The 26196-nt window shown below is 42.0% G+C and overlaps 1 protein-coding gene across 3 annotated transcripts in view; it reads right to left on the bottom strand.

Annotated features, from left to right (window-relative positions):
• Nucleotides 1-26196, bottom strand: part of pou6f2 (POU class 6 homeobox 2) — a 74282-nt gene that overhangs the window by 19892 nt on the left and 28194 nt on the right. For all 3 annotated transcript variants that reach the window (XM_056363703.1, XM_056363704.1, XM_056363705.1), the window contains 2 exons: nt 12695-13011; nt 364-501 (listed from right to left, as the gene is read on the bottom strand). In XM_056363703.1, the coding sequence (XP_056219678.1) occupies nt 364-501; nt 12695-13011 (455 nt within the window). The remainder of the gene's footprint in view (nt 1-363; nt 502-12694; nt 13012-26196) is intronic.

Genomic DNA, 26196 nt, shown 5'->3' with positions numbered 1-26196 from the left:
GTAAATATGACAAGGTCAGCATTTTACTGCGACAGGCGCATGCGGATAAGAGAAAGAGGGGCTTTGTTTATTCCCAAAAAGCTTAATATATTGTAGGGTGGCTACTAGACTGTAGGCAAACTGCTTCAAGACAACACAGAGAGACAACACTAGAAATCTATGAAGAAAGATCAGAAATACTATACAAGTTTTATTTGGAGCTGCACATACTTGCATGATAGATGGTCCAGAAACATATTTCACAGACCATTTACCAATGCAACTGTTTTCTCTCTGGAGTATTCAAATAGCTGTATACATAATTGATCATTCATTAAGTTTTTTTTTTTTTTTGCATCTTAGCGTCTAACGTACAGGACTCACCTGTCCTTGTGCATTGGTGACCAGCTGCCCGGTGGCTCCTTGCAGGTTTGACAGGGTGTTGCCAAACACCTGAGAACCAGCGATTGATCCCATAGCTGCTGCTGCTGCTACTGCCGCCTGGCTGGCCAGAGGATTCAGCTGGAGAGGGAGAAGAAATCATTCATCAAGACTGCTATCGGTTAATGTCACCAGCGCAGATGTTTACCAGTAATATGCTAATTCTAAAAAAGTGGAGTCGAAGCTTGGTGTGGGGGCCTTCGCTCTTGGATTCTTTGTCGCCAAGGCCAGGATAGGCTAACTGCAGTGAGCGGGCTACGCAGTCCATCATACAGTTCCCGGAGGTCTGTGCTCCTGAACCCAGTGGGAGGCTCGAGGGTAGGGAGGAGCAGTGAGAACGGGAGGGTGGCTGTGAATAAGTGGCCATTTTACCACTCTAAGTGCTTCCTCTGGCCCCCGGGGCTCCCCACGGGCCGAGCCGAGTCTCTCCACCCGCAGCAATGGCCCAACAGCATCCCGCTCTCACAATAGAGCTGGGCAGTGTGGCCATGCATCACTGTATCGTCAACCGCTTCAATACGCTTCGACTAAGAATTCCTCCTGTGTCATGATGCAGTAGCACACTGTTACTTTTGAAGGTTAAATGACCATCTTTAGCCCTGCTGTAATGGACTCATCTGGTCTGGCCCGTGGTTGTGAAAAGAGGCTCCTTGCGTCGGGGAGAGGCTGTAGAGCCCCGCCACATCGCCAAGATTACCTATATAAATCAAGCTAACCACTTATTAGGGGGCTGAAAATGCACTGCTGATTTGGTTGTAGTGCAGCAGAGCAAAGTCTTATTAGGTTGAGTAAGTAGATCAAAGACGAAGAAGAGATAGGAGACCTCCCAATTACTCAACAGAATAGAGAAATAATAGAAACACTGCTTAGAAGCAGGCTGTCTGCTCCCTGCTGCTAATACTGGTCGGCTACATATTCAAACAAGACTGCTGAAATCAAAAGTAGAGTTTATAAAAAAGACTTAAAATAACATAAAAGGACTGCATGGGTTACATATATAGCTATTAAGTTTATGTAAAATACAATGTGCTGTAACAAAAATCCTTCTACTGAAGCATAAACTTTTCGACACTTTCTGCACTCTGCAGGGAATTCAGCTTTGTTCGTCTGAGATCATTCAGCTGCCATTCATCTTTTATCTTACCCCACCACCATATATTATTACACTTTCTGAAATCAAATGATGAAAAAATGCCACCGAGCAATCAATACTTTTTCATTGACAGTAAAGGTTAAGCACATTAAGAATGACACTGCATTTGTCTTATGAAATCATATTTCATGTTGGTGGCCTCAAATTGGCCGTGATTGATATTGCCTCCCCTCGTCTGAAAGTCATCCAGTTTTTCCTCGATAATCGCAAGATTGTCTTTTATGTGTCCAGTGGTCGTCCTTCGGAAATCTTAACATCTCTGATGTTGAAAAAGCAGGAGGCTGATTCTGACAGCTGGATAGCAGAATCTCAGTCAAGTCAACATTAGATTAGAAGCCTGTATGTATTTTAAAATAACGCTGTATTGAGCAGTTTTGGGTTTTTTATGCTCTGATAATTCATTCCATCATCAACAGTGGAAAAGGCACTTATTTATCATATGACACAATATATATCCTGAAATCTGTCATTTAGAGTGATATTTGTTCATGATTGATCCTCCAAAATTTACCAAACTGTCCTTTGCCAGAAATTTTAACTCATGTATTAGTCTGACGCTTTTATTAGACTATATCATGTTATCTCTGCTGTCTAAACTAATGATTCCAGGCAAACTAGAAGAGCTTGTTTTCATGTAATGTATAACCATTGTACACAGTTTATTTCTCTGAAAATCATTACGGTCATTTTACATGTGACTTTGTAAAAACCGTTGCCATATTGTGATCTGTATCGATTCAACCATTTTACCCAGCCTTAACTGATATATTCTAAACAGCTTGATAAAAGTACAACTGATTATTTTTTGGTATTAGTTTTTATTATTATCATTATCACAAACACATCAGTGGTAAATTTGCCTTTATTGTGGTGAAAAATAGCAAAAGTTATATTTTGTTGGAAGAGACAAAAGAAGACGATTTCATCTCTGACTTCCGAAAAGCAGCAGGACAAGAAAGCTGCAACATCTCCACCTCAACACAGCGCACAAATATACATTTTCTTAATGATTTAGATCAGATGAGTTTTGTGTTAAATAGCTATCAAGCTCATATACCAAGAAGCACACGTCTAAGCAAAACACATAGCAAGTGAACTGGTAATTCTTTACAGTCCGATGTTAATATCCCTTTCACTCATGACCGGAGTAGAAGTAGAAGCGGTAGCTGAGAAGAAGAAGAAATAAAACCTAGAGCAGCTGCTGTGTTAGTTTAGGTGAGAGAGGCTGTGAATATAAAATAGTGACTGTGTTGGTGAAAACAGAGTATTATAGGTGGTGTGATTGTGAATGGGAACACAGAAAAAAGACAACATGGCCAGTTAAACAGAGACTACAGATCAACACACAGATAATGTGCTCTGCTCAGAGGAGCACACCCAGAGTCTCCCTGAAAATCTGCTGCGCTTGGTGTCATTGTGTGAGTGATAGGCTGGTGGAAAAGCTTTCGGATTGATTTGAAATATTATCATTGTGTTTCATTCGATGATAGCCCTTTCAGGTGCTATGTTATTCTGGCAAATCTAGGTGAAAAGAGAGCAAGCTTTATTGCTGCATCTCCTGGCACTGGGTAATATGGATAGCAGTTGGATGGAGAGCCAGGAATAAGGAGAGGCGAGGCTGTGTTCAACACCTAAACAGGTGATTTTCCGCCACGGTGACTCCTCTCAACACCTCGGCGGGAGGCACAAAATGACAGACCTGGCCTAGCATTTGTACTGATTGCATGTGTTGGAGGAGATAAACAGTGATCTTCCAGTTTGCAGACCCTGCATGTTAACCATTGTGTTTCTTTCTTTTCATTCGCCATGAAAAGGGCATCAAGAGGATTTTCAGCAGCATAGACCACTTTGGTCATCCACACAAACGGCAGGATAGCACAAATGCTAAAATCAACACAAGTCAGTGTATGTGTTAAAGAAATGTTTGAGAATTTAGATTTTGTTATTACATCCCCATGCTGTGAAGCTGCAAACTTTGGCACTGCCGAAGCCTCCATTATATCCCGTGACATCATCTTGTCACCTTTTAGTCACCACAACTGCTATCACTCTCTGCACTATCACAGTTTAATATAGCCAAATATACAGGGTTACACAGGGATCAACAAACACAAAATAAATGTCTCTGACAGGAAAAAAAACCCTGCAAATTGTTAAAAAATGAATCTTTTCTCCGTACGCTATGAAGGGGAGGGAATCTAAACTCCAGCAGGCTCTCCGTCGCCTGTTTGACCATAAGGGTCACCTGGTGCAGCAACCCGTGTAATCTCAGGAATAGAGGGAAAAATAGCGTCCCCGCAAACCGTGGAGAGACCCCTGGAAACTAAAATTGTCTGGCACAAACTAACTGGAGTTTATTCTTGGTTTTGCTCTTTTCATGTGGCCATTTTAAACTTAATTGCTTTTTTTTTTGTGGGGGGGGGGGGTGCACATGACATAAAAGAGCAAAGATAAATGGACAAAGTGGTGCAGACACCAGAGGCGGGCAGATTTGTCTGCGCTCAGACTTCAGCAGCGTGTAAAACTTATTTTCTACTCATCTATGATTCAACAACAGAATCAAACATTTATCTTATGTGTCAGAAACAATGAAAGAGAATATAAGACCACAAAAATGATTCAGCAAATTAGTGGTCAGTAATGTATTTAATTGAAAATGAAAACAGCTATATGTAAAACTTATGTCTAGAAAGTCTCTCAGGTTGATCACATGTAGAAGGAAGTACGCTAGAAGCTGATGTTTGAAAATATGACAGACGTGTAGCAAAGTCTTTGTGCGTTACTCGCCATCAGTCAGATGGAAGAAGGGCATCAAAGTAGACCAAACAGGGTAAATTAACAGTCAATAGCACAATTGTTTCTGGCCCGGAAAAATGTCCTTTATCTCTTGATGAACGTGGAAGTTTTCTCGCGTTCATCCTGGCCCCACATCTCCTCCCTGCTCTTTTCCCACTCCGGAGTGAATGTAATCAGCTGTGACATGAAAAAACACGTTCTCTGTCTGTCAGGACTCCGCTAGTGTTCCGCTGACAGTCCTCTGCTGACTCTCCTCCTCCTCCTGCTCCCCCCAAAACGGCCTCTCCCCCACCTCCCCGTCTCTTCTCCCTCACATCCGCTGTGCTTATGAACATCAAAATGCCATTAGGCCCTCAAAAAACACCTCTGTTCCCTTGGTTGGCAGGGCCTCGCACCACGGCCGTGCACTCTGAGCCCTCCGAGCGCCAGCTATTGCTCACCATTGGGCCTCTGCTCCAGCCATTGTGAAAAATAAACCCCCAAAAAAGAGCCATTCTTGAAGAAAAATATTGGGAAGTGAAAGACGGATAGAACAACTGGGGCAGATAACACCCGGCAAAATACAATAACGCTGCATCCGGTGACAGTTGGACATTGTAATTGCTTAAGGCAGTGAAGGGACAGTGGTGGCAGCGGGTGTGGACGTGGAGGTGGCTGAGGCGGCATGGCGGGTGCTAATGGAGTGATGTCACATGAAACGCCAGAATGACAGCTAGTTAACTGGGGAGGTTTGGCTGATCAAATAAAATGCATTAACTCCAGGAAATGGATATTGCGGGCAGCCTCAGAAATGGCCATATCTAATGAGGCAAAATGCAAATGAAGGAGGAAAAGAGTCGTGAAAATGTTTAAACTAACTATAAAGGGATGATGGAGTGTCGGACAGTGGCCGTCAATCTCCCCACTCATTACCTTCATGTGAAATTAACAGCAGCTTTAATCATTACATAAAATCTGCTCCAGCCCATTTGTTGATAATTGTGAAGCGCAGAGGTTCAGAGTGGGTTCTTTGTCATCAATCACAGCAGCAGTATATTTCCTCTGGTTAGGGGACACTGCGAGTAAAAATATAAGTTATACTACATTCCTCTTGCACTATTTCTCTTCCTGGGGAATGATCTATAATATTTAGCTGTTTCCAGATGTATTAAATTTGAAACTACTTGGTGATTAAGTATCTACAGGAAAGTGCTGACCATTTCAGCTCATGATGTGACATATTTGGTGCAGTTATTTCTGTACCATACTAGTGTTGGGTAGGAAATCATAGCAGCGTTAAACCGGTGTTGCAGTAAATCTGCTGCGGCTGTGGCTGTGACTTTAAAGTGGATACCTGGCTACAATGTGTGAGAAAAAATCAAATCATTAGAGTCTGCTCAGAGTCAGGAGACCAGACTATGGAGAAATTATGAAGACTATTATTTCGGTGGACTCTCCCCAGCCTTTTGATAACAATTCCCTGAAATATTCAATACATATAAAACACATGACTTGATTTGAAGAGTTTTATTTCTACTGCACCAACTACAATCCATTTGTTTTCGTTTAGGTGGAAATGGCATCTCTGTTCACTCTGCTGTTGTTTGACATATAAATATAGCATTTGAATGACTTTAATATCCTTCTAATCAATGTCCAGTGATCTTTTGATGTCCTCAATTCAATATAGGAAGGGTCATCCATGCCGCAGCTTTATAAACACAATAAAGGTAAATGATTACTCTCCACTGTGGTGTCCAAAAATACGGCCAGTAATGAAGAGAAATGGAGGAGTTTGAGGGGGAGTCCTGTCATGTGTCATTGGCCAACTCTAAGCCCAAAGATTAATCACAAGAGAGGGGCTCTGTGGCTAAGATGTGGTCACCCCTGATCAATAAATCTGCCCCCCTCCCTCCCTCCCTCCCTCCCTCTATGTCTCTCTGCTTCACTGTCTCTCTTTTTCTCCAAAATATACACAGTCGTTGGCACAAGCTAAATCAGCATAACTGAAAAGATGAATTGATGACATTTACAGCCATATTTGTATTGATTACTGGGGTTTTGACTTCCGAGGCTCCCCTCTTGAGGAGTTGACTTATGAAAATGCACTGATCTTGCATTCTAGTTGAGTCTATTTACAAAACCATCAATTGCACATTACCACTTCAAATGAAAAAGGGCATAAAATAACCCGCCAGGAAAAATACAAAAATGCAAAAATCCTCCTCATAAGAGAACAGGGCAACAGAGTTTAGAGGAATTTCTATTCACGCATCCACTGTACATCACAAAATATATACCAAATCTACCTTCAGCTAACCACAGCCAAACACACAGTGGAGAAGAATTTCTGATAATATTCTGCAGGGACCACAAATGGGACTTTTGACTTGGTCTATGAGGAGGGCATAATGCAATAACATTGCATTAAAAGGGTCTTTTTACAGCGTGGTAGCGCTGTGCGGCTGTATTCCTCGTGTGAGCCCGGTGCTCTGTTTGCGGTCACTAATGGGCATCAGAAATTACAGGCAGTGGAATCGCGCCCCGCGGGGGGACTGGCCTCCTCAGCGGAGCGGAGCACTTAGACAGTGTCTGGGAGGCTGCTGGAGGAGGAAGGGGGGAACTCAATGTCACAGCCCTGCCTCATAATTAAAGAAACCCTATTCCTTATCCACTGTTAGGTGAGCCCTAGCTTGGTGCTCCATCTGAGGGCTCCCCTGTGGGTGTCTAATGCGTGTTGCCCCCAGTGTGCATGTGGGCTGATCAGGGAGCTGTGCCTTTCTACTGGGTGTCTGAGCTGGGAGCCCTCTGCCCACCACAAGAGTAATGGGGCCAGGTTTATAAGAATCGCAGACCTCAAGAAGCGAAGGCAATATGAACTTGGTGAAGTCTGAAAACCAAACAAAACCGGAAAAGCCAGGAAGTAAGTGCAAAGCGCAATGTAGGTGTAATTTTAAAAGTCAAAGTACCGACACAGTTTTCCAAATGATCCTCCTGAAATATGATAAATTTAACTTTCTCCTTATTTAGAAATTCAGGATTCATCGTTGGTCCTTAAGTCTGTAGATTTTCTTCTTGCCTAATCCCTCATTGAAGTAAATAAAAGTAGTAGAGCTGTCATGGTCAGGTTGTTTTCCTCATCTAGCTCCCATGCTTTATAATTATTCATATGAAATGTGGTGCTGTTGATGGGCAACAGTCTTATTTTCTGCTTCAGTCAACAGTGCACATTTGTATTTCTAAATTGTGGAGCGCTTGTTATGTAAGGCAATTTTCTGCCTTCTTAAGAGCCGGATCTCCTGTGCATTAATAAGAGGCTAGGCTGAGCTGCTGGAGAGCTGAGGGCCTGTTCATGCTCTGAACCACACAACCAGCAGCAGCAGCAGCAGCAGCAGCAGCAGCACAGCCATTTAAACACAGTCTGGCACCACATACCATTTATACACATTTAAAAGTTTTATTAAAAAATTGTAATTCAGAAACAGGTGTTAGCCTGGATAATGGTCAGATGTGACAGTGCTCAGAGCTTCTGCAAACTCAGATTATTTGCAGCTTTACCTGAAGCCATAGCAAAGATTTTTAGAAATACTGAGGTCATTAGAGCCTCGTCCAGCCCACAACCCCATGCCCTCATTCATTTACCTAATTAATTATATTTAGGGCCTTTTGATTTTTTTTTTTTTTTTTTTACCGTGACACTCTGAATGCTTGTTAAAACCATCACTACACTGCTAGGAATATAATTCTGGTGGAGATACATTAAATCCAAATTTATTACATTTAAATATTTTTCCTACAAACGATCAAAGTAGGATCTAAAAAATACACGACTACTACTATACTACTACTATACTACTACTATACTACTGTATAACCCCCCACTTTACTTCTGATTTTTAAATTAAAGAATTCTGAAAATGTGCTTTGAAATTGAAAACTGAACTATCAATTCAAAAATGGGAGGAAAAAATAAAAAAGAATATGCATTGGGAAGTTTACTGTCAGAAATCTATTGAAACAGATCTGTAAAATTAAATCTTTATGAATAACCTCCAGTCTTTTTCCAAACAGACACCACTGTTGAGTTATGAGACATTCTATAGATAATGGACTCTTCCCTCGCTGTAAGCGTTGCCAGTTTCATTGACAAGCCGCAGTATGAGCCATTGGGTCCATATTTGAGCATGTCATTTTAATTTTGATTTAATACCCTGCAGAATGATGGCGGCCCGTTTCGCTAAATTGAATAGACGTGGAGCTGATCTGGAAAATCAATTAATCGATGTGCAAGGCTCATTTAATACACATGTTAATATAATGAGAGAAACACCCACCACCCATAAAAAAGAGACATTTGGAGCAAATTGGACAGTGGTGATTTTAACAGCGGTTGACATAAGTAAAAGTGCACTGCAGTGGAAAACAGTGACATGAGTGTCTGAAGGGGCCTCAGCTGGAGACAAAAGCAGCAGAGATGGGCCCGAGACTTGAGGAGGAAGGTGGAGTGAACGAGGGGGGGTGGGGGCGTGGGGGTGGCAAGGAGGTGAGAAGAGATGGAGAGTGCAGACAGGCAGGCCTCTGAAAGGCTGTTGTGGTTGGCAGCCGCTGACCTTGGTGACGATGGGTTTTCACCAGAGGCTTCTAATGAAGGCTGATTGCCAGGGAATAGTGAGGGAGCCAAGGGGTAGAGAGGGGAGCAGGGAGGATGAGGAGAGAGAGAGCAAGATAGAGTGAGAAGAGAGAAGGGAGAGAGAGAGAGAAAAGGATAGAGGAGAGGCTCAGGTAATTGCAGCACTTGTGGGTCTGAGGCCCTGCGGTCCTGTGATGTCGGGGTGCAGTGGGGAAGAAGAGAGATGTCTGTGGACGCTTTGGTGGTAAATTGTGGAGCACAGGGATAGGAGGCAGGCCCCTAGGCTGTAATTACCCCTATGAGTGTGCGAATGGAGAGTGGACAGGCCCAGTGTGGGGCTCTGACAGCGATCAAGGAGACGACTGCGAAGGGGAGTAGAGACAGACACACGGACAGACGGCAGGAGTCTGACGGAGGAGGAAGACAGAACGCCTCCATCTCTGCCAGGCCGCCCGAAAAACCAGCCAGCCAGACACTGGACCAAGGTCAGAGGCTATTAGTGAACACACAACATGCTGGTGACAAGACAGCCTTGACAAGAGCGACAGAGAGACAGCGCAGTGTTGAAGAGGATGCAGCTCCTGGATGGAGGAAGACATAATAGAGAAGAAAAAAAAAAGGCAATAAAAAAAAAGCAACTAATTAGATCGGAGCCACAGAGAGAGAGGGATGTTGGGGCTCCGCTGGATGGCGCAGCGGGGTCAGGAGGGTGTGGGCATACGAACTGGAATAAGAGAGTTGATAGGCTGGCCTAAGCTTCCCGCTGCCACGGATCAGTATGTACTGCCTCTCCTCTCCCTGCCTGGGCTGATGTAACTCACTGGAGTGGCAAATTACACCAGACCTACAGCTGTAGCCCGACATTATGATTAATTTGATCAGTAATTTCTCCTGTTTTTCATTTTAATCGCCGCGACCATTCTGCTGTGGCAGGTCTTTCAGATCTAATTAAGATCAATTCCGGTGTAACAGACTTGGCGAGCGCCTTTACCCCGTCAAATCCCTGAGCTCTCCGGGCGTGGAGAAAACCCGCAGCTCTAATCAATCAACTTCCAGCAAAATCCAGCGGGCTCCCGCAATCAGCCCATTAACACACTTAAGCAAATTTCATAATCTCCCTCCGTCTATTTGTCATCACTGTGGTGGCTATTTCAGGCAGCTACAGGCTGCATCTCACTGTACTCTGCATAATGGGGAGCAGAGTGGGTGTGGGCGGGGTAGAAAGGTACATTCTTACTCCATTTAACCAAATTAGCTGCACTAATCTGAGTTTAGACCATTGACTCAAGGGGACACAGTCTGGTTTGGTGTGATTTGTATGCTAATAGGTATATTAATGAGCCAATCAATGAATTTTGTCTCATAAATTAAAAACACCAAACACTAAAACACTAGGGATGTAATGAATGCTGAGGATTTCCTCACTATGAGTTTACAAAGAATATCGCACACCTCCCATGAGAAGAGAATTACAATGGGACATTAATTGGAACATAATGAGTGTTTGTCTCTCTGCAGCTCTGCACTGTTTTTTGGCAAATAGTTGAATGGCTGGGTGATTCTGCGTGGCTGAATAATGACAGCAGGAAATAGGGGTGTTATCTGTGTAATGCTGATTGTATTATGGTAATTATGACTCGACTTTACTGCACAGACCAGCTCCTCTGGGTAAAGCATGGAAACACCAGAAATGCCCTTCTGTGTCTTCAATTAAAACATACAAAAGCAGATAACGGTGACAATTCACATGTGTTTGCCACAAACTCTCTGCTCAGGGAGTCTTCCTGAATTAAAAACTTCTGTGAATTAACCAGTGAGGTGCTCATTGATTATGGGACTGAAAATCCAATCACTGACCCAGGCACCGGAGGGAGGAGGAGCTGCTGTTTAAATCCTATTGCAGCCTTGAGTGGGTGCTGAGGCCACGGCCTGTCCTTGGGCGAGCCCCTCGCTGGGTGACACACTCTTTGACAACCCCAGCACTGACCCAGAGAAACTAAACCTTTTACAGCCATTCTGATTCTCTCACACACACACACACACGCACACACACACAAACAAACACACACACACACACACACACACACACACACACAAACAAACACACACACACACACGCACGTTCCATAATCCTATTTGATGAGGCAATATCTTAATGATACCTGATGTGGCCCCTTCGGCCCCCCTCGAGGGAGGTCTGTCCTCAGTCATCATAATCAGCCGTGCTGCTTCTTTTAGACCAAGACAATCTATATAAAGCTAAGGGTCTCAGTCTTAAAATGACCCTGCTCCTGCTGTCTTTATGTGTCAGAGAAGGACATTCACAGGTTCTTGGAAATGTAACAAAGTTTAGGTTTAATAGCAAATCACTTATGAGTGTGAGAGTCTGACTATAGTGTAGCTGTTACTTAAGGGTATCAAACGCTGCCTACTGCAAGCTTAATGTGTGAATCTGTATGTTGGTCAGTGGCTATTGAATCCACAGTCAGACTGGACGGTGTGTATGGTGCGATGTAGCGGCTAGTCTTTGGAGCCCATTAAATACAGAGGCTGTTTTTCCTGCTGAGTCTCACTAGGCCGTGACAGGGCCGGAGAGGGCTGCAACGGGGGAAACAAATAGCCCAACTCATCCTGGCCATAAAGAAGGTTGCACCACAACCCAATAAGGGTCTGACGCTGATGAATGTGACCAGGGACAGAAAGGCGACCCTGGCCAGTCTCCACCAGAAATGAAACCACAGGGATATAAAATAGGTTATTATCGTCACACAGTGACAGCCAGACGGACAGAAGGGCAGAGATGGATGGACAGACAAAGTGACTAAAAAGCAGGTTGAGTAGGAAGAGCAGCAAAGATTAAGGGACTGATTACAGCTGGAAAGCCCAAGGATAGATAACCCCAGAATCCCTACTGAATCTGCAGGAGAAGGATGTGAATCATGCTTCTTGCCTGGTCGTGAGGTTTGATGTGCTCGAGTACATCAAGGCTTCAGCGACAAGATGCATATTCTAATAGCTCCACATAGACAGAAGAGCTGCCAGCCTCCATTCAAATACAGCCACTTGATAAAGATCAAGTGCTGACAGAAAATCAAGCACTGTGTAAACTGCTTAAGCACATCATTTCTCGAGGTTGACCTGCCCGAAATCACACCATCATCAGTGACGCCATTCAATGCACACTTGAATTCTTTAAGTGGAGCGTCGCATTTTCACATATGGATAATATATCTAATTTGTGCACTGTATTGTAAGTTTAACATCAAGACTAACACTGTGGCCTTCTTATGCTCCCTGTAATGTAGCTCATTCAGTGTCCATGAAACATTACATGAAGAGAAGATTTCTGAGAGCCTTACAAATGTGTACAATGGCAGACAATTAACAAATAAATATGCAAAAAGCAATCTGTTGCTTCAATGATCAGCATAAATACAGGTGGACAGGTCAGGTATCAGTCAAAAGTCACCAGTCCACATTTTATACTTAAATTGTAAAAACAAAACTTTAGCAATGTATAAGAAAAGAAAAATAAGATTAACGACTGTTTTGCACTTTCACGTTGCCTTAAACAATGATCCCAAGCTGCATACAGTGAGGTGTACAAAATAAAGTTTGAGGTCAATACCATGAGTTTAGGATCAGAATCTGCATCAGAGAGAGAAATTTGGATTGGTGCATGACTCCACAAAATGTATCTTCGTTTGTTGACTTACGGGCAAAGGCATGGGCGGGGTGACGGGAGAAGGAAGGCTGCGAGCCGGTGACTGGTTGGGTCGGTGTGGTGGAGACTGCTGTGGCTGTCCAGAGGTGGAGGAGCAGGCAGAGCCTGGAGACGGGACAGAGGTCTGCTGCTGGTTGGGCGGGGTCATGTGATGCTGGGTTGGCAGCTGGTTCTGGGTGTGGGAGTGGGTCTGTTGGTGATGGTGTTGCTGCTGATGCTGCTGATGCTGCTGTTGCTGCTGCTGGTGGTGCTGCTGCATCTGTTGGAGCTGCTGCAGGTGCTGGAGCTGGGAGTTGAGTGATGAGGTAGCTGTTGATGAAAGGACAGCGAGTTGTTTGAGTCTTGTTTTTGCATGACATCTGAACTCTCAATATAGAGCGCAACAAACGCAAATGACTTTGGACTGACAACATGACAACAAGTCTTTCAGCAAATAAACAGGAAGCCATCGTTATCTGAAGAATGTACTCACACCTCAGATAGAAACACACGTACTCGTGGAGGTGTGGGATGCATAGGATGAATAGTGAGAGACAGATGTAAATTGGGTGGAGCCACAACAGGGTCCCCCAGGGTTTTAAGCCTGCATGGCAGACTCAGTGAATTTAATTTTGCTGGTTCGAGGACAAAACTATCAAGCCTGACTGATATAATTGCTCTCTCTGGAGCCAAAAGTCTTCATTGTAACTTGGAGAATGTCACAATCTTTGGTTTAATGGCTGAAAATCTCATAGGAAAGAGACATCCATCTTCACTGCAAGAGTTCAGAAATAAACCCATTAACTAATTGGATCCAATAATGGCACGCCATTAGAACCTCATTTCTACATTTAAATGCTTATAAATTTTTATGCTGTTTAAAAGGAAAATGGTTAACACTCAGGCTGACACAGAACAGCCTGCAGCCCTGCATGCAAATACTACCCACGGACCCAGAGGGTCCAACAAATATTGTTCTGTGATCACTGCAGGTGCACCTCAACGTCATGGTCATTTTCTATGACAGTTCTTTCAAAAACATGCGAATACAGAATTTGGTGGATCAGTGCGTGCGCGCACGCGCGCGCACACACACACACGCGCACGCGCACACACACACACACACACACACACACACACACACACACACACACACACACACACACACACACACACACACACACACACACACACACACACACACACACAAAGTTTGAATGTCATAAGAAAATCCATAACACAACATAGACAACAAATAATGTCTACAAAGGGTATCATCTGTAATGCTATATGTGGAGAATTGGACTAAAAACACCATCTAGGCTGACCTTCACAGCCTAAATAGAAGAAAGGGCAAACTGAGTTTCCATACAGACATAATGGATATAAAAGTTTTTTTTTAACCTCTACACACACAGAGAAAAATGCTTGTCAGCCTCGTCAGTCAGAGAAGAATATTCTATATGGTAAAAAAATGAGTCCTATATATACAGTTATTCCTCCGTCATGCAAAATGCAAAAGACTTGATAGAAACATGAACCATAAAACAAAAACAAAAAAAAAAACATGCATCATGGCTTCCATAGCCACACATAGATGTTTCCTTTGACTCTGTGACATTACACATCTTGGTACAGAAATCAACAGTAAGAGTACATCAGACGACGATGACAGGATCCAACGTGATTTTCTGTGGATTAAAAGATAATGTGGGCTTGGAGGGGACAGACTGAGCTGTGCGGTGATATTTGACTGCACTTCACACACTGTACTACAGAGAGAAATTTGTGTAATGGAATTGAACAAATTTACCTTAAAGTTGGACGAAGTTACAACAAGTATTAATAAGAAAATAATACAAAACTAATTTAAAAGTATTACATTTCTTTGACAATGATCAAGAAATATATGGAGGACGTGCAGAAACTAAATCAATCAATAAGTTTACTATGGGACTGTTCATTAGATTGATGATCATTGTTGTACAGAAAAAAACAAATGCTGAAATTTGTGAACAAATCCAACTATATTTTTAAATGACTAAAAGTTTAAAATGTAACTGAGTAAATTATACAGATGAAACAAGTCGTTTTCTGTATCTAAAATCCATCACAACGGTTTGGTTCATTTAAATGTGCAAATTACACTACAGTGCAATATGACAATAAAAAACATGAATTTTTAAATCAATTGTTGTATTAAAAGTAAAATCTGCAGCATTATCAGAAAGATTTTAAACAGTGCGTCACATACACAGTTTGCTATCGTGACTTAAAACACAAAGGACTGAATAACAAACACGGAGTGTTTGTGAACATCCATTGATAACGCAGCCGAGCAATTGTTAACACAGGCGTAGACAAGCTTGTATATATACAGAATCAATGCACTTAAATAATTTAAGTATGGTTGTCTCATAAAATATGAATAAAACATCAGGGCAGACAAGTCTTTGATTAGTGTGGTCACTACGACTCCAGGACAGGCACAGATGAACATTTGATGAACATCAGATCATCGTCCTCTTTCCTCACTCTGCAGAAGCTCAGCAAAAGAAAGCCGGCGTCTCTTGGCCAGTAAACAGTACACTTTTACATTTCTTCTACCTCCTGACACATTGACACCTCTCTCACACCCCCACCATGAATTATATATCATCTGTGCAAACGGCGAGAGTCCAATTCTCTCTTGAAATGTTGGGGCAAGTTGTCTAGCAAGCGCTGAGCCCCTGACAGGACCGGCTCTTTTCCTTTGCAACTTCACAACGACAAAATGTTGAGCCCTATTTAAAGATGGAATAAAAGGGAACAAAGACGGAGAAAACAAAAGGGGGGTAAAATGAGATTTCTGTCAAAAAATTATCGAAACCAGGCGAAGATCAAAGACGATTGGAGAATTTCCTCCAGCGCCAACCATTACGCTGAGGAACAAGAGGCACAACAAAAGAATATGAGGCAAAAGAAAACAAATACAGAGGGAATATGGAAGAAGCCCCATGTGGCCTTATTATAAGGGCTACACCGCAGGTAACTATATTCTTTAACAGCAGTGCTTTATAAATTCTGTCATCTTGTTAAGACTGTCAGGACCACTGACCCTCCCTTCCCCTCTAACTGGGCAACTGGCATTTTGAAGCTCATTCTTTTAACCACAGCTGTCTGATTGCTTTGGTTGAGCACATAATCCAAACGGCTTGTCTCAGCTAATTGTTTGTGCTCCTTCCTCCAGCAGACACAGGGCCGAGGATGAGAGCGGGAGCTTCACTTATGATGGAGAGAGGGCAAAAGGGTGCCGGGATCCTATAGTGCTCATTATATCTCCCACTGTCTCTTTGTTGTGTTTCATATTCACCAGTCCTCCGACTGCGATGCAAGCTGCGCTCCCACTTAGTCATCAAGCCTGAGGGCTGTGAGAGCAAGGGTCCCACTCTCACTGTTGTCACAACTCGCCTATGTTAATGTTTATAATGAGGAATGAGCCAGATCATAGCAGGAAAGTCATGCAGCTAAATGATGAGATACAAGCTGAACTGTGGCATTTTGTGCTCCATCTAAACATTTAACAACAATCATTTGGGAGTATGAAACACCAGCACTGAGAAATCTGAGAGGCCTCCAACCTCAACGCTTTGAGGAACTGTTTGCCATCTCTCTTTCAGAGCTTTTTTTTTTTTTTTTTATTTTGCTTCAGTGCCACAGTAGAAATCAACTGTTATCTTTGACTGTCCCGGCTCCGGCTTCTGAAGTACTGGAGGACGAAGCGAGACTGATTGTCAGAGGTCGAAAGGCTAGGTCAAAGCTGGCTCATTCGTCAGACAAAATGCTATTTTTGTTTCCTGTGCGGTTGAGGAGAGAGAGAGAGAGGGGTGGGGGTGGGGGTGGGACGGGTGGGGGCAGCCTGCTCTCTCATTACCAGCGCTATCTCAGTAGTCCCTGCCAACCCCCCTATTACAGCACTTTTCTCTCTGGGGCTGATTCGAGCTCGACCCCTTGTTTTCCTCTCAATGCACAACACCGCCGTTTACAACTATTCCCTATGAGTTATCTTATATGTCGTTTGTATGTGTGCATGCTGTTTGTGTACAGGTGGAGTCAGTGCAACGTTCATTCTCAACGCAAAGGTGGATTTTGAGGAACATGCAGGACTCTGATGTTAAAAGTATGAGAAGTGTAACATCTAAAATGAGTGCTTTGGCCATTCTTTAAGATGCAGATGTACCTAAGATCCACACTACATCACTGCTCCATGTCATACTAACTGTTCAAAGAAAAAACACCTATTGAGGCGTTATGGCTACGTAGAAAGTATATACGAATCATCGTATATCATCATCATTTGAAAGTCCTTAGAAAGAGCCTGGCCAAGGCCAACCTGGAGAGCGACTTCAGCTTGACAGTAATCATATTGACACAAATGGACTTTGTTTCACTCTGTATAGCTTTCACTCTGTGTAGCATAAAGTGTAAAGTGTGGTCAGGAGAAGCACGAGATGATCAGTTCATGTTGAAGGGATTTAAGAATTCTTGGACATCAAAAAGGAAAAAAAGATGACAAACCTTGAAAAGATTGTATGGAGTTCACAGGAATGAATAAAACCTATAGAACCTTGTGTCAGATCAGTAAATGATGCACTGTTTGCTTTTCTTAAAGTTACTTTTTAAGTAGTTTTCATATTAAGAAGTGAAACATGTGCGTCACCTCTTCTACTCAGCTCAGATACATAATTGTCTTTTACTAAAATCACCCCTTACTGCTGTTGCACTGAATGTCTTTGGTGTAATTTAGGAGTGCTGTAAATTAAGAGCTAAATTGCACAGGAGCCTGTCAGGAGTTAATCAAATTGTCCAATGTGACCCACCCTGTATTTTTAGGAACTGCTCTAGTCTAAACACAGCTGTCATTCTTTAACAAGAGAGGTGAGAGGGGACAAACAAGCTCCACATTACTGCTCTGCCTCACGTTCCACTATGGGAGTCCATAAACCACTGTCTCAATTGCCTTTTCAGTGAGTCACACTGATAATTACTCCACTGGAGGTAGGGAGATTTAGACTCTATGAGATCTGGTAATTATGAAGCTGGTCAAAGGAAGGTCATTTTTACTCTGCGGATTAGATCGGAGCACGCACACACTGATGAAGTGGATAACATCACTGTTTCCGCACTCATTTCTTTAGCTCACTGTTAACTCCTATCACCGCTGGTCTCTCTGTATCACGTTGATAACACTCATCCATGTAACAAAACACTGATCATCTTTCAAAAATGATCAATCATGTTAATAGTATTTTGTGATTAATTCTGTAGTCCAGAAACTCACAGCAGACATGGAAAAACAAAGAGAAGAAAGAAATCTATCGAGAATTTGAGGCGTAACATAAATGACAAAAACAACAGATCAATGAGTAAAGTTTCTTCAGCAACTTGTCATTTAACTAGTTCATCACCAGCGTTCAGATCTTTAACTCAAGCCTTAAAACGTCCCCTGTGAGAACTTTGCTATTACTGTATACATCACAGTATACAGTAAGAAACACAATATTCTCTCTGAGATACAATGAAGTATAAAGAAACATGGAATAGAAATACTCGGGAAAATTTGCATTTGCATAAACTTAATGTATTTTTACTTTCCACCTCAGTTGTTAATATGATTTTAAAACCCATTGAAGTAAAGTTCTGTAAAGTAAATTTGATCTGATCTACTAAAGATAAAGATTCTCCTTCTAAAGATAAACAAACAAGGTTGATGAACACATATTTGTGTTACTTTTCCTTTTACCAGTGAGTCTATACAATTGGTAATCACGTTAAAAGGAACGGAGAAAAGATTCCTGCCTTGGCAATGGCTAGAATAAACATGGGGAAAATGAAACGTTAAAGGAACGAGTAAACTACTGAATAAAAACATAACTCAGAGCCACAGCAGGCAATATCAGTGTGCTGCAGGAGGAACTCAGCAACTACACAGAAAAATAAATTATATATATATATATATATATATATATATATATATATATATATATATATATACACACACATACACATATATATGTGTGTAGTATATGGAGTTAAGATTTGAGAAGAGTCGCAGAGCCACAGGATTTTAGAGACTAAACCACATCACTCGCAGGGATCCAGAGATAATGCTTTCACTTTGTGTTGCAAGGCAATATCAAGCTGTGTTGTAGAATTCTCAGTCTGAGGGAAGCATTTCAAAGAATCAAATCCTCTCCATGGAAATGTTACACATACAAGAAAATCCCTGTGTACTCGATAATGTTGCCCTTTTGCTGTTGCTTATGCTAGGTTATTGATTTCCAAAGTGTGGTCCAGGGACCTCCGAGGGCCCTTGAGAGAGTTCCAGGGGGTCCCGAGCAGAGTGAGATCTAGTTCACTCTCACTGCATTTCATTCCTTTCAAGAGAATGTGTAACAACTGTTTTCATTGTGCCTTTTTCTTCCTTCTAACACTGACACAATTTATTTCATTAACTAGGCGATGCCTCTCTGCTCAACAGTTTGTTCATCTGTGAAATGATCTGTATCTATATTTAATATCTAAATATTTACATAATCTATATTCAGCTATATTGTTTCATACAACAGCTCAAAATACTTTCAATCAAATGAATGAGCAAACCGACTAGATCTCTTGTACACATTGGGACATTTTCCTCTGCTTTTGGACGGAGGAGTTTCACTCTTATTTCAAATGCTACCTAGTATGTAATACTGTGGTGCCCAGTAAGGGGTCCCTCGCTTTTGTCCTTGAGAGTCCAGAAGGTGTTGGACGCCCTCCTCTTCTTAAAAAAAAAAAAGAAAAAGCGTCTGTCTGCTTGGCAGGACTGACTGGGTTATTACAGCGTGTTCATGGTCCCATCATGTGTCGTCAGACCAAAGCGGAGGCCGCGAGTAAAAGCCTCATGCAAAATTTATGTTCATGCGGCTGTTTCAGTGGGTGGAAAAATCAATATTGCGGGCCTGATGCACGGAGATGACTGAGTGCTCTCTGACTGACAGTAAAAGCTGAGAGAGATTGAGGGGCTACATTTACTGCTCTAGAAATGGAGTGGAGTGGAGTTGCCCTAATAGTCTAGTTCACCTTAAATTTGAATTTCATTGTGGATTATTTTGGTAACAACTCAGATATTGAGGGTTTGAAGAAATTATGCCATTAGAGAAAACAAGAACAAATGAAGAATAAGCAAGCTTGTTTTCAAACCATCTAAAAAACATCTTGCATTGTGGTTTCTGAGCAGCTACAGTATCGTATATTATGAGGTTATTAAGCCTTCCCTTCCTTTCCAACTTACACAGATATAAAATGATTGTAGAATAATCAAAAGGCAATGTGGGTATGAGGAGGACATCATAGGGCTTTTGTTCTATGCTGCTTCGCTTACATATGCTTTTGATAGTGTGCCACATACCCACAGTGCATTTGGGGAGGAATGCGAAAAGAGAGCGAAAGAAAGTGAGAAAAAGAAATTCAGTGGGATGAAATAACCCCAAACAATGGGATTTGCTTTCCATTCTTCTGCCTCCATCTTCTGTCTTTAATTATTCCCTTTGGTTGTCTGAGGGAGCGTGTAAGCACTTTCACACAGCACAACATGCCCAGCAGCACAACACTGTCTGCCTTAGTGATGTGGAGACTTCTGAGTGACACTGAGCCTCTTGTGATTATTAATGCTGTTTAATACAACACAGAGCAGCCACCATGATTGAGGGAAAAAACAGATTTCAAAATACATGCATTCACAATGCAATGTGAATGGGATTATGTACTACATGAGCACTGCACTTGAGATATGTCCCCCCCCCCCCCCGCAACATAAACAATGTGTACACCATGAAATGAAGGCTAATGTTTTGTAGATGCAACACTGGAAATGTGTATTTGATAACAAGTACCAAGTGCGCTCTATTTTGTACACAGCGTTTAATGGAACCTCAGCTGATCCTGGTGGGATCCTTTGTGCCGGTTTAGTAGTTTCTTCCTGAATCGCATATGAGATATTTGAGAGCCCAGAACGATGTATGATGAATGAAGTAGCATGCTACTTATACGCTTATCGTGCTCACTGACTAGCAACAGGTTCAGCAAAGGGCAGCGGCAGTAAATGAAATTCCGCACCGGGACAATATATCATCAAAAGAAATGTATGCACCCGAAACTTACAAGCCTTCTTCAGATGCGGACAAGGTGCCTGACGGGGCTGGGGGAGGGGGTGAGGATGGGATAGTGGAGGGAAGAAAAGGGGGGGTGTGCATAGGGGAGTGGGAGAATAGTGGGGGGAGGGTTTTTTTTTTTTTTTTTGCTGGATGGGTGAGGAGCAAGCAAGGGGAAGCAGCAGATTTTGTTGAATCAGTTCTATTTTCATACTGGCTGATCTGTGTCTTTTAACCATTTCACTGCAGCTGGAAAATGAAAGTACCAGGGCTAATTTCACAGTGAGAGCTCACTGAACAAAACCCCCCACGGTCTGTGGAAAAAGGTGCTAAGTCTACTTTGTCATTGTGAATTACGGCAGTGTAATGCAGGAAACGGGCTTGTGTGTGTACGGCAGAGGAAAAGGAAAATATGTGCAAAAAAGAAAGAGCCCTTTTTTTCCTCTCCTGCGTGAGATACTTTGTGAGGTCTTCTCATGATCTGTAAGTATCAGATAGCTCTCTCCAAACATGTCATCCCGTGCTGATGCCACAGGATCCATCTATGATGTGACTGCAGTTAGTCCAGAAATAGCACCCACGGGACCTACACACTCCTCAGGCCTCCTGCGGGACCTCTTAAGCTGCACCGATACTGATAAAAGCCCCCACAAATCTGGCCCCCAGATACCTCGTCCATTAATTAAGGTAATTAGGCCCTGGTCAGCAATTAGTAACCACAGATAGCTTTTAGCAGCGGCTAAGACGTCCCCGCTGGTGAGGGGTTTGGTTCCATACCATCTGCTGACAAATGTCACCATGGACTCTTTGGTTTCACACACAGGGAACAGGAGAACTGTGTTTAAAAATGACCTCTGTGTGATCCAGGCTGGCTCCCAGACTCCCACAGCCTCTCTGCTGCTGCTGCAGCTGCAGGATCACTTTGTTTGTTCTTCTCACTTCTTTAGTTCTTTTCTCTTTCAACACGGAAGAGCTAGCTCTATAAAAATCCATACATGTTGTACACGGCCAGAGTGGGAATAGGAAACATTCACTGCACAAGGTATTGATCAAAATTAGAACATCTGTGCTGAGTGTAAGTAGTATTGATTAGAGTGTAATGCTAAATTGATTTGCTTGTATTATTAAGTCCATGAGAGATCCATAGTGATAATGTGTTAGTTTATATTATGATTATATAAACTTCTATTGAAATTGAGGATAAATCAAAATAATGCTGCATATACAGTTGTTTTAAGCATGTGTTTACAAATACAACATATTTACTCTGCTTCAAGTTGATCATTAATATCAGGATGCTCCTCCAGACAAGAAATTCCACATAACTTTCCTTTAACAATCAATTAAAGCCCATGTGATATATGAAAACACGAACAAAAGAAAATACACATCCACAAACAAATGTGTCATTTTTCACTAATATCAACACACAGCAGTCTTTGTATTTCATCCTGTGGTGCAGGTATGCGATATAAGGCACTCTGAGTAAAACACACTGATTAAAATAGGCTGAATACACACATTCAACCTTAGAGGACAGATCATGCAATAAGTCACATAACCTAGGAATAGGAAATAAAGGATGCAGCTGTGCTACTTTACACAATTCCACATTTGAAGCAATTGGTGATAACACCATTTTCATTCCAGTTCAGTCCCATAAAATTACCATTAACATTACAACTCATGCAGAACACAGATAAATGTAAAATGTCACCCAGTTCTGCCAGGCGGGAATTCCAGTTCCACAAGATTACCATCTCTGTCTGCTCTCTCCCACTGCACCTTGTCTAATATTTCATTTACAACATTTCATAAGTTCATTTTCCCCTCACTGACCATGTAAATCACAAATCAATTTTCATTTAAAATGCTTGACTACAGATTGTTGCTGAAAGCTTCTGAATTGCACCTCAGCAAAATGGCAGACCTTTAGCAAATCTTTCGGAAACAGTCTGGCTGGAAAAGGGAGGAAAAAAGTGAGATGTAATTTCTACAAAACAACTCCGGGGCCAAGTGGTCAAGGAATTTACTGGTAGCATTTTACAAGTGCTGAAATATCATGGAAACAATACACTATGTTATTATGTATATGTATAATTTACATCACACTCAATAGTCCCTCCTTTACTGAAACCTCAGACTTGTGATCGACTGGTCTGTTGAAAAGGAACAATAGGCTGATGAACTCTATCAAATGTACATAATTTATGGGGATACCTAATCAATATATGCAACAATCTTTAATGCTAAATATTCATTAAGGATATCAGTGTGCAGAAGATTTTAGAAAGAAACGTTTCAGATATCTGAGGTTTAATTAAAAAACACCCACATAATATTGTAGTTTTTTCAATGATAAACTGTTAATTTGGTTGAATGGACACAATAATATGCATGTCTCACATTCAAAAACTTAATTACAGCAGGCAGAGGGCAATCTGTTGTAGCTCAAGAGGTGAGGGAATCAAAAACAGCTGGATTAAGATGGAATAATTTAGCATATTTCTAATTATTAAGCTAATTTTAAAAACTGTCATATTGGAATTTAAACTGCTAATTCAGAAACTATGCCCTCCTAATACACCTCTACTACAAAGCCCATTTAAATAAATGCATTACACTCTCTGCATACACAGTGCAGACAGACACAGTGTGTAATGTGGATGGACTGTCTTGTAGACTGTGTGTTTATGGCAGGAGGTTTGCAAAAAGCCTCCCTCAGTGTTTACCACTGAGGGCAGATGTCAGGGTTTGCTGTGGAGGAGCAGACACAGCCACATCTGATTAACAATATTATTGTCCTCCTCCACACCGCCATAAAGACTCATCCTCCCCCCCACTTTTTCCTTTCTTTCTTTCTACTTCAGGCTCTGGCAGCACGCTGTCCTGTGGCATGGCTGAGCCAGAGTGACACTGCCACCATCCACAGAAACAAAACATGAGTCAAGAGCCAGCAGGTTAAGACAAACAGCACTACTTTCTCTTACCAGGCAGAAACCATAAAAATATCTCGGTATATATATATATATATATATATATATATATATATATATATATTTTAAAAAAAATACATACTTTATATTCAGATACACTGTGCATCATTTGTACTGTTATTTTTGTGCAATTATGAAATGCATGTAACTTGAATTCAGAACAAATCATTAGCATGTCTGCAACAAGTGAAACACCAGGGGGTAAAATTTACTCACATCTCAGCTTCAAAAAAGACATCAGAGTATAAATCATGAGTCTCATGGGAGTGTGTCTGTGTGTTCATATGTGCATGTACAGAAAACCTGCGCATCAGCCTGACTGTAAATTTGTGTGTTTGATTCTAAGCCTCTCATCGCTCCTCTGTACATTTTGATTGGTGATTTTTTTCCTCTTTCCGTCGCCAAATTGTCACAAAGGCAGTAACCCCACACGTTTCCAAGCTGCTTATTGAAGACAAACAATAAACTACTGGCAGATATCAATGGCAGAGATGAGAACCCGGGTGCCATATCTGCTGGGACTGCCTGGCGAACCTGCCTCTGCCTGCGCTTCATCTCCAGCAGCACCTCTCACTCTCAATTATTTGGCTGCTGTCACAACAAATCAATCAAATTACCGCTCCAGGACTGTGTGCAGCTGCTCCTATTGCACCGCTAGTTGCATTAGCTTTGAAATGTATGAGGTCTACATTTTATCACTGTTATTTATTTAATGCAGCTCTCTCCCCTGCGAGTCATCTTACAACCACAGCAAAGTTAAATCATTAAAGGACGACGTGGAATACATACTGCTTGAGAACACTTCAAATTAAACAGCGATAAGGGAGAAAGGATGGGGTTGGCCTCTATTGTGTTGAGATGGCAGATGTTGATGTGAGGAAATATGGACTTCTTGCACTGGGTCCTATTAATGAACTCTTCTGCTGGCTGAATGTGCAAACAAACAATAGCTTATCTCTTTCCTTATCCCAAAATGATTCGACAGATATACACATGAGGAAGAGAATCCCACAATGAGCAACTAGTGCGGCTATAACAAGCCCAAAAAGGATGTTTGAAGTTCTCCAGCTCCTATAATGTAATGGGTAAAGGGACACAGAGGCATTCCCACAGCAGACAGAGGTTAAGTCAGTGGCCCGGCCCGGTGAGCTAACCTCTTAAAGGAGCAGCAGTCAGCTGAGGCAGAAGAGATGCACTCTGACATGTCTAACTAGTGTGGAAACATTTGGCTCTTCCCCCAGGAGCCCAGCCTTTGGTGGTGTAATGAGCAGAGTGATTTCCCTAATTTGTATCATGCCAACACCCACAACCTGCGAACGACACTGCTGAGCATTTTCATCAAAACGGCAGACATGCCTTTGATTGGCACTGACACCGGGTCTCATTACCGCAGGTGAGTGGGATGCCGACCTTTATCAGGAAGCCTGAGTGCTGTTTTGTGTTTCTTGCGGACGAGTACAGAGGAACAATGCTCTCACCTCACCATTAGAACTCGGCTCTCTGATGTGATGCGCTGCCTGGTTTTCTGCTGAGAGCAAATAAGATGGGATATGCTTATTAATATGAAAGAGCTCCAGTAAACTAGCTTCTTGCATTACCTTTGAGTGAGTCATGGAGAAGAGGAGTAGACAGATGAGACTTTGTTCTGCTTCCTCCCATTGAGCATTACATGTACAGTGCTTTGATACAACTACTTTTACAAGTATGGTAATCATGCTTTGCTTGTGCAACAATCATGTGAAACGAAAACCTATTAAAATGCAGCTTCAAGTTAGCGCCATATCTAACAACCAAAATCTGTAGACGTTTTGTCTGCATCAGTTGTGCATACTTGTGTTACAAAATGTGAAAATCATATATGATTTTTTTATTCATATGAGCTGTCGTATTTACAGACCTCTAGCATGACCCAACCTAGTTTTTGCCTCTGTGAAGTCAGCTAGAATTGTGTGCACTCTGTCACAAAAGATAACTTTCTCCCTTCTTTAGTTTCATTGGGAATTTGTTTTTACTGCATGTTTGCAGGCATAAATCATTCTGACAAATAACCAGTTACACTGGTGCCTGTGTTTACTGAGTCTGCCACAAGATGCTGCTCAGTTTTATTTAAGCAACTGCTCAAACTTTATAGCACAACCCCATTACAGTGATAGTTATTCATCACAGTCTGAGAGAGCTGCTCTCCTAAAGCTCACAGCAGTCCAGCCGGTTCCCTTCTGTCAACAGAGCCAGCTTTGATAAGTATAATCAAAACACTGTTGTCACTGCTTGTTCTGATTTGTCTTCTCATTTAATTTCCCTCATTAAGGCTGAATGTAATAATGTAACTAATATGCAAAAATACC

Source organism: Seriola aureovittata, chromosome 20, assembly GCF_021018895.1.
Source record: "Seriola aureovittata isolate HTS-2021-v1 ecotype China chromosome 20, ASM2101889v1, whole genome shotgun sequence".
NCBI lineage: Eukaryota > Metazoa > Chordata > Actinopteri > Carangiformes > Carangidae > Seriola > Seriola aureovittata.
The sequence above is the reverse complement of the archived record's forward strand: the minus strand, read 5'-3'. Positions and strand labels throughout refer to the sequence as shown.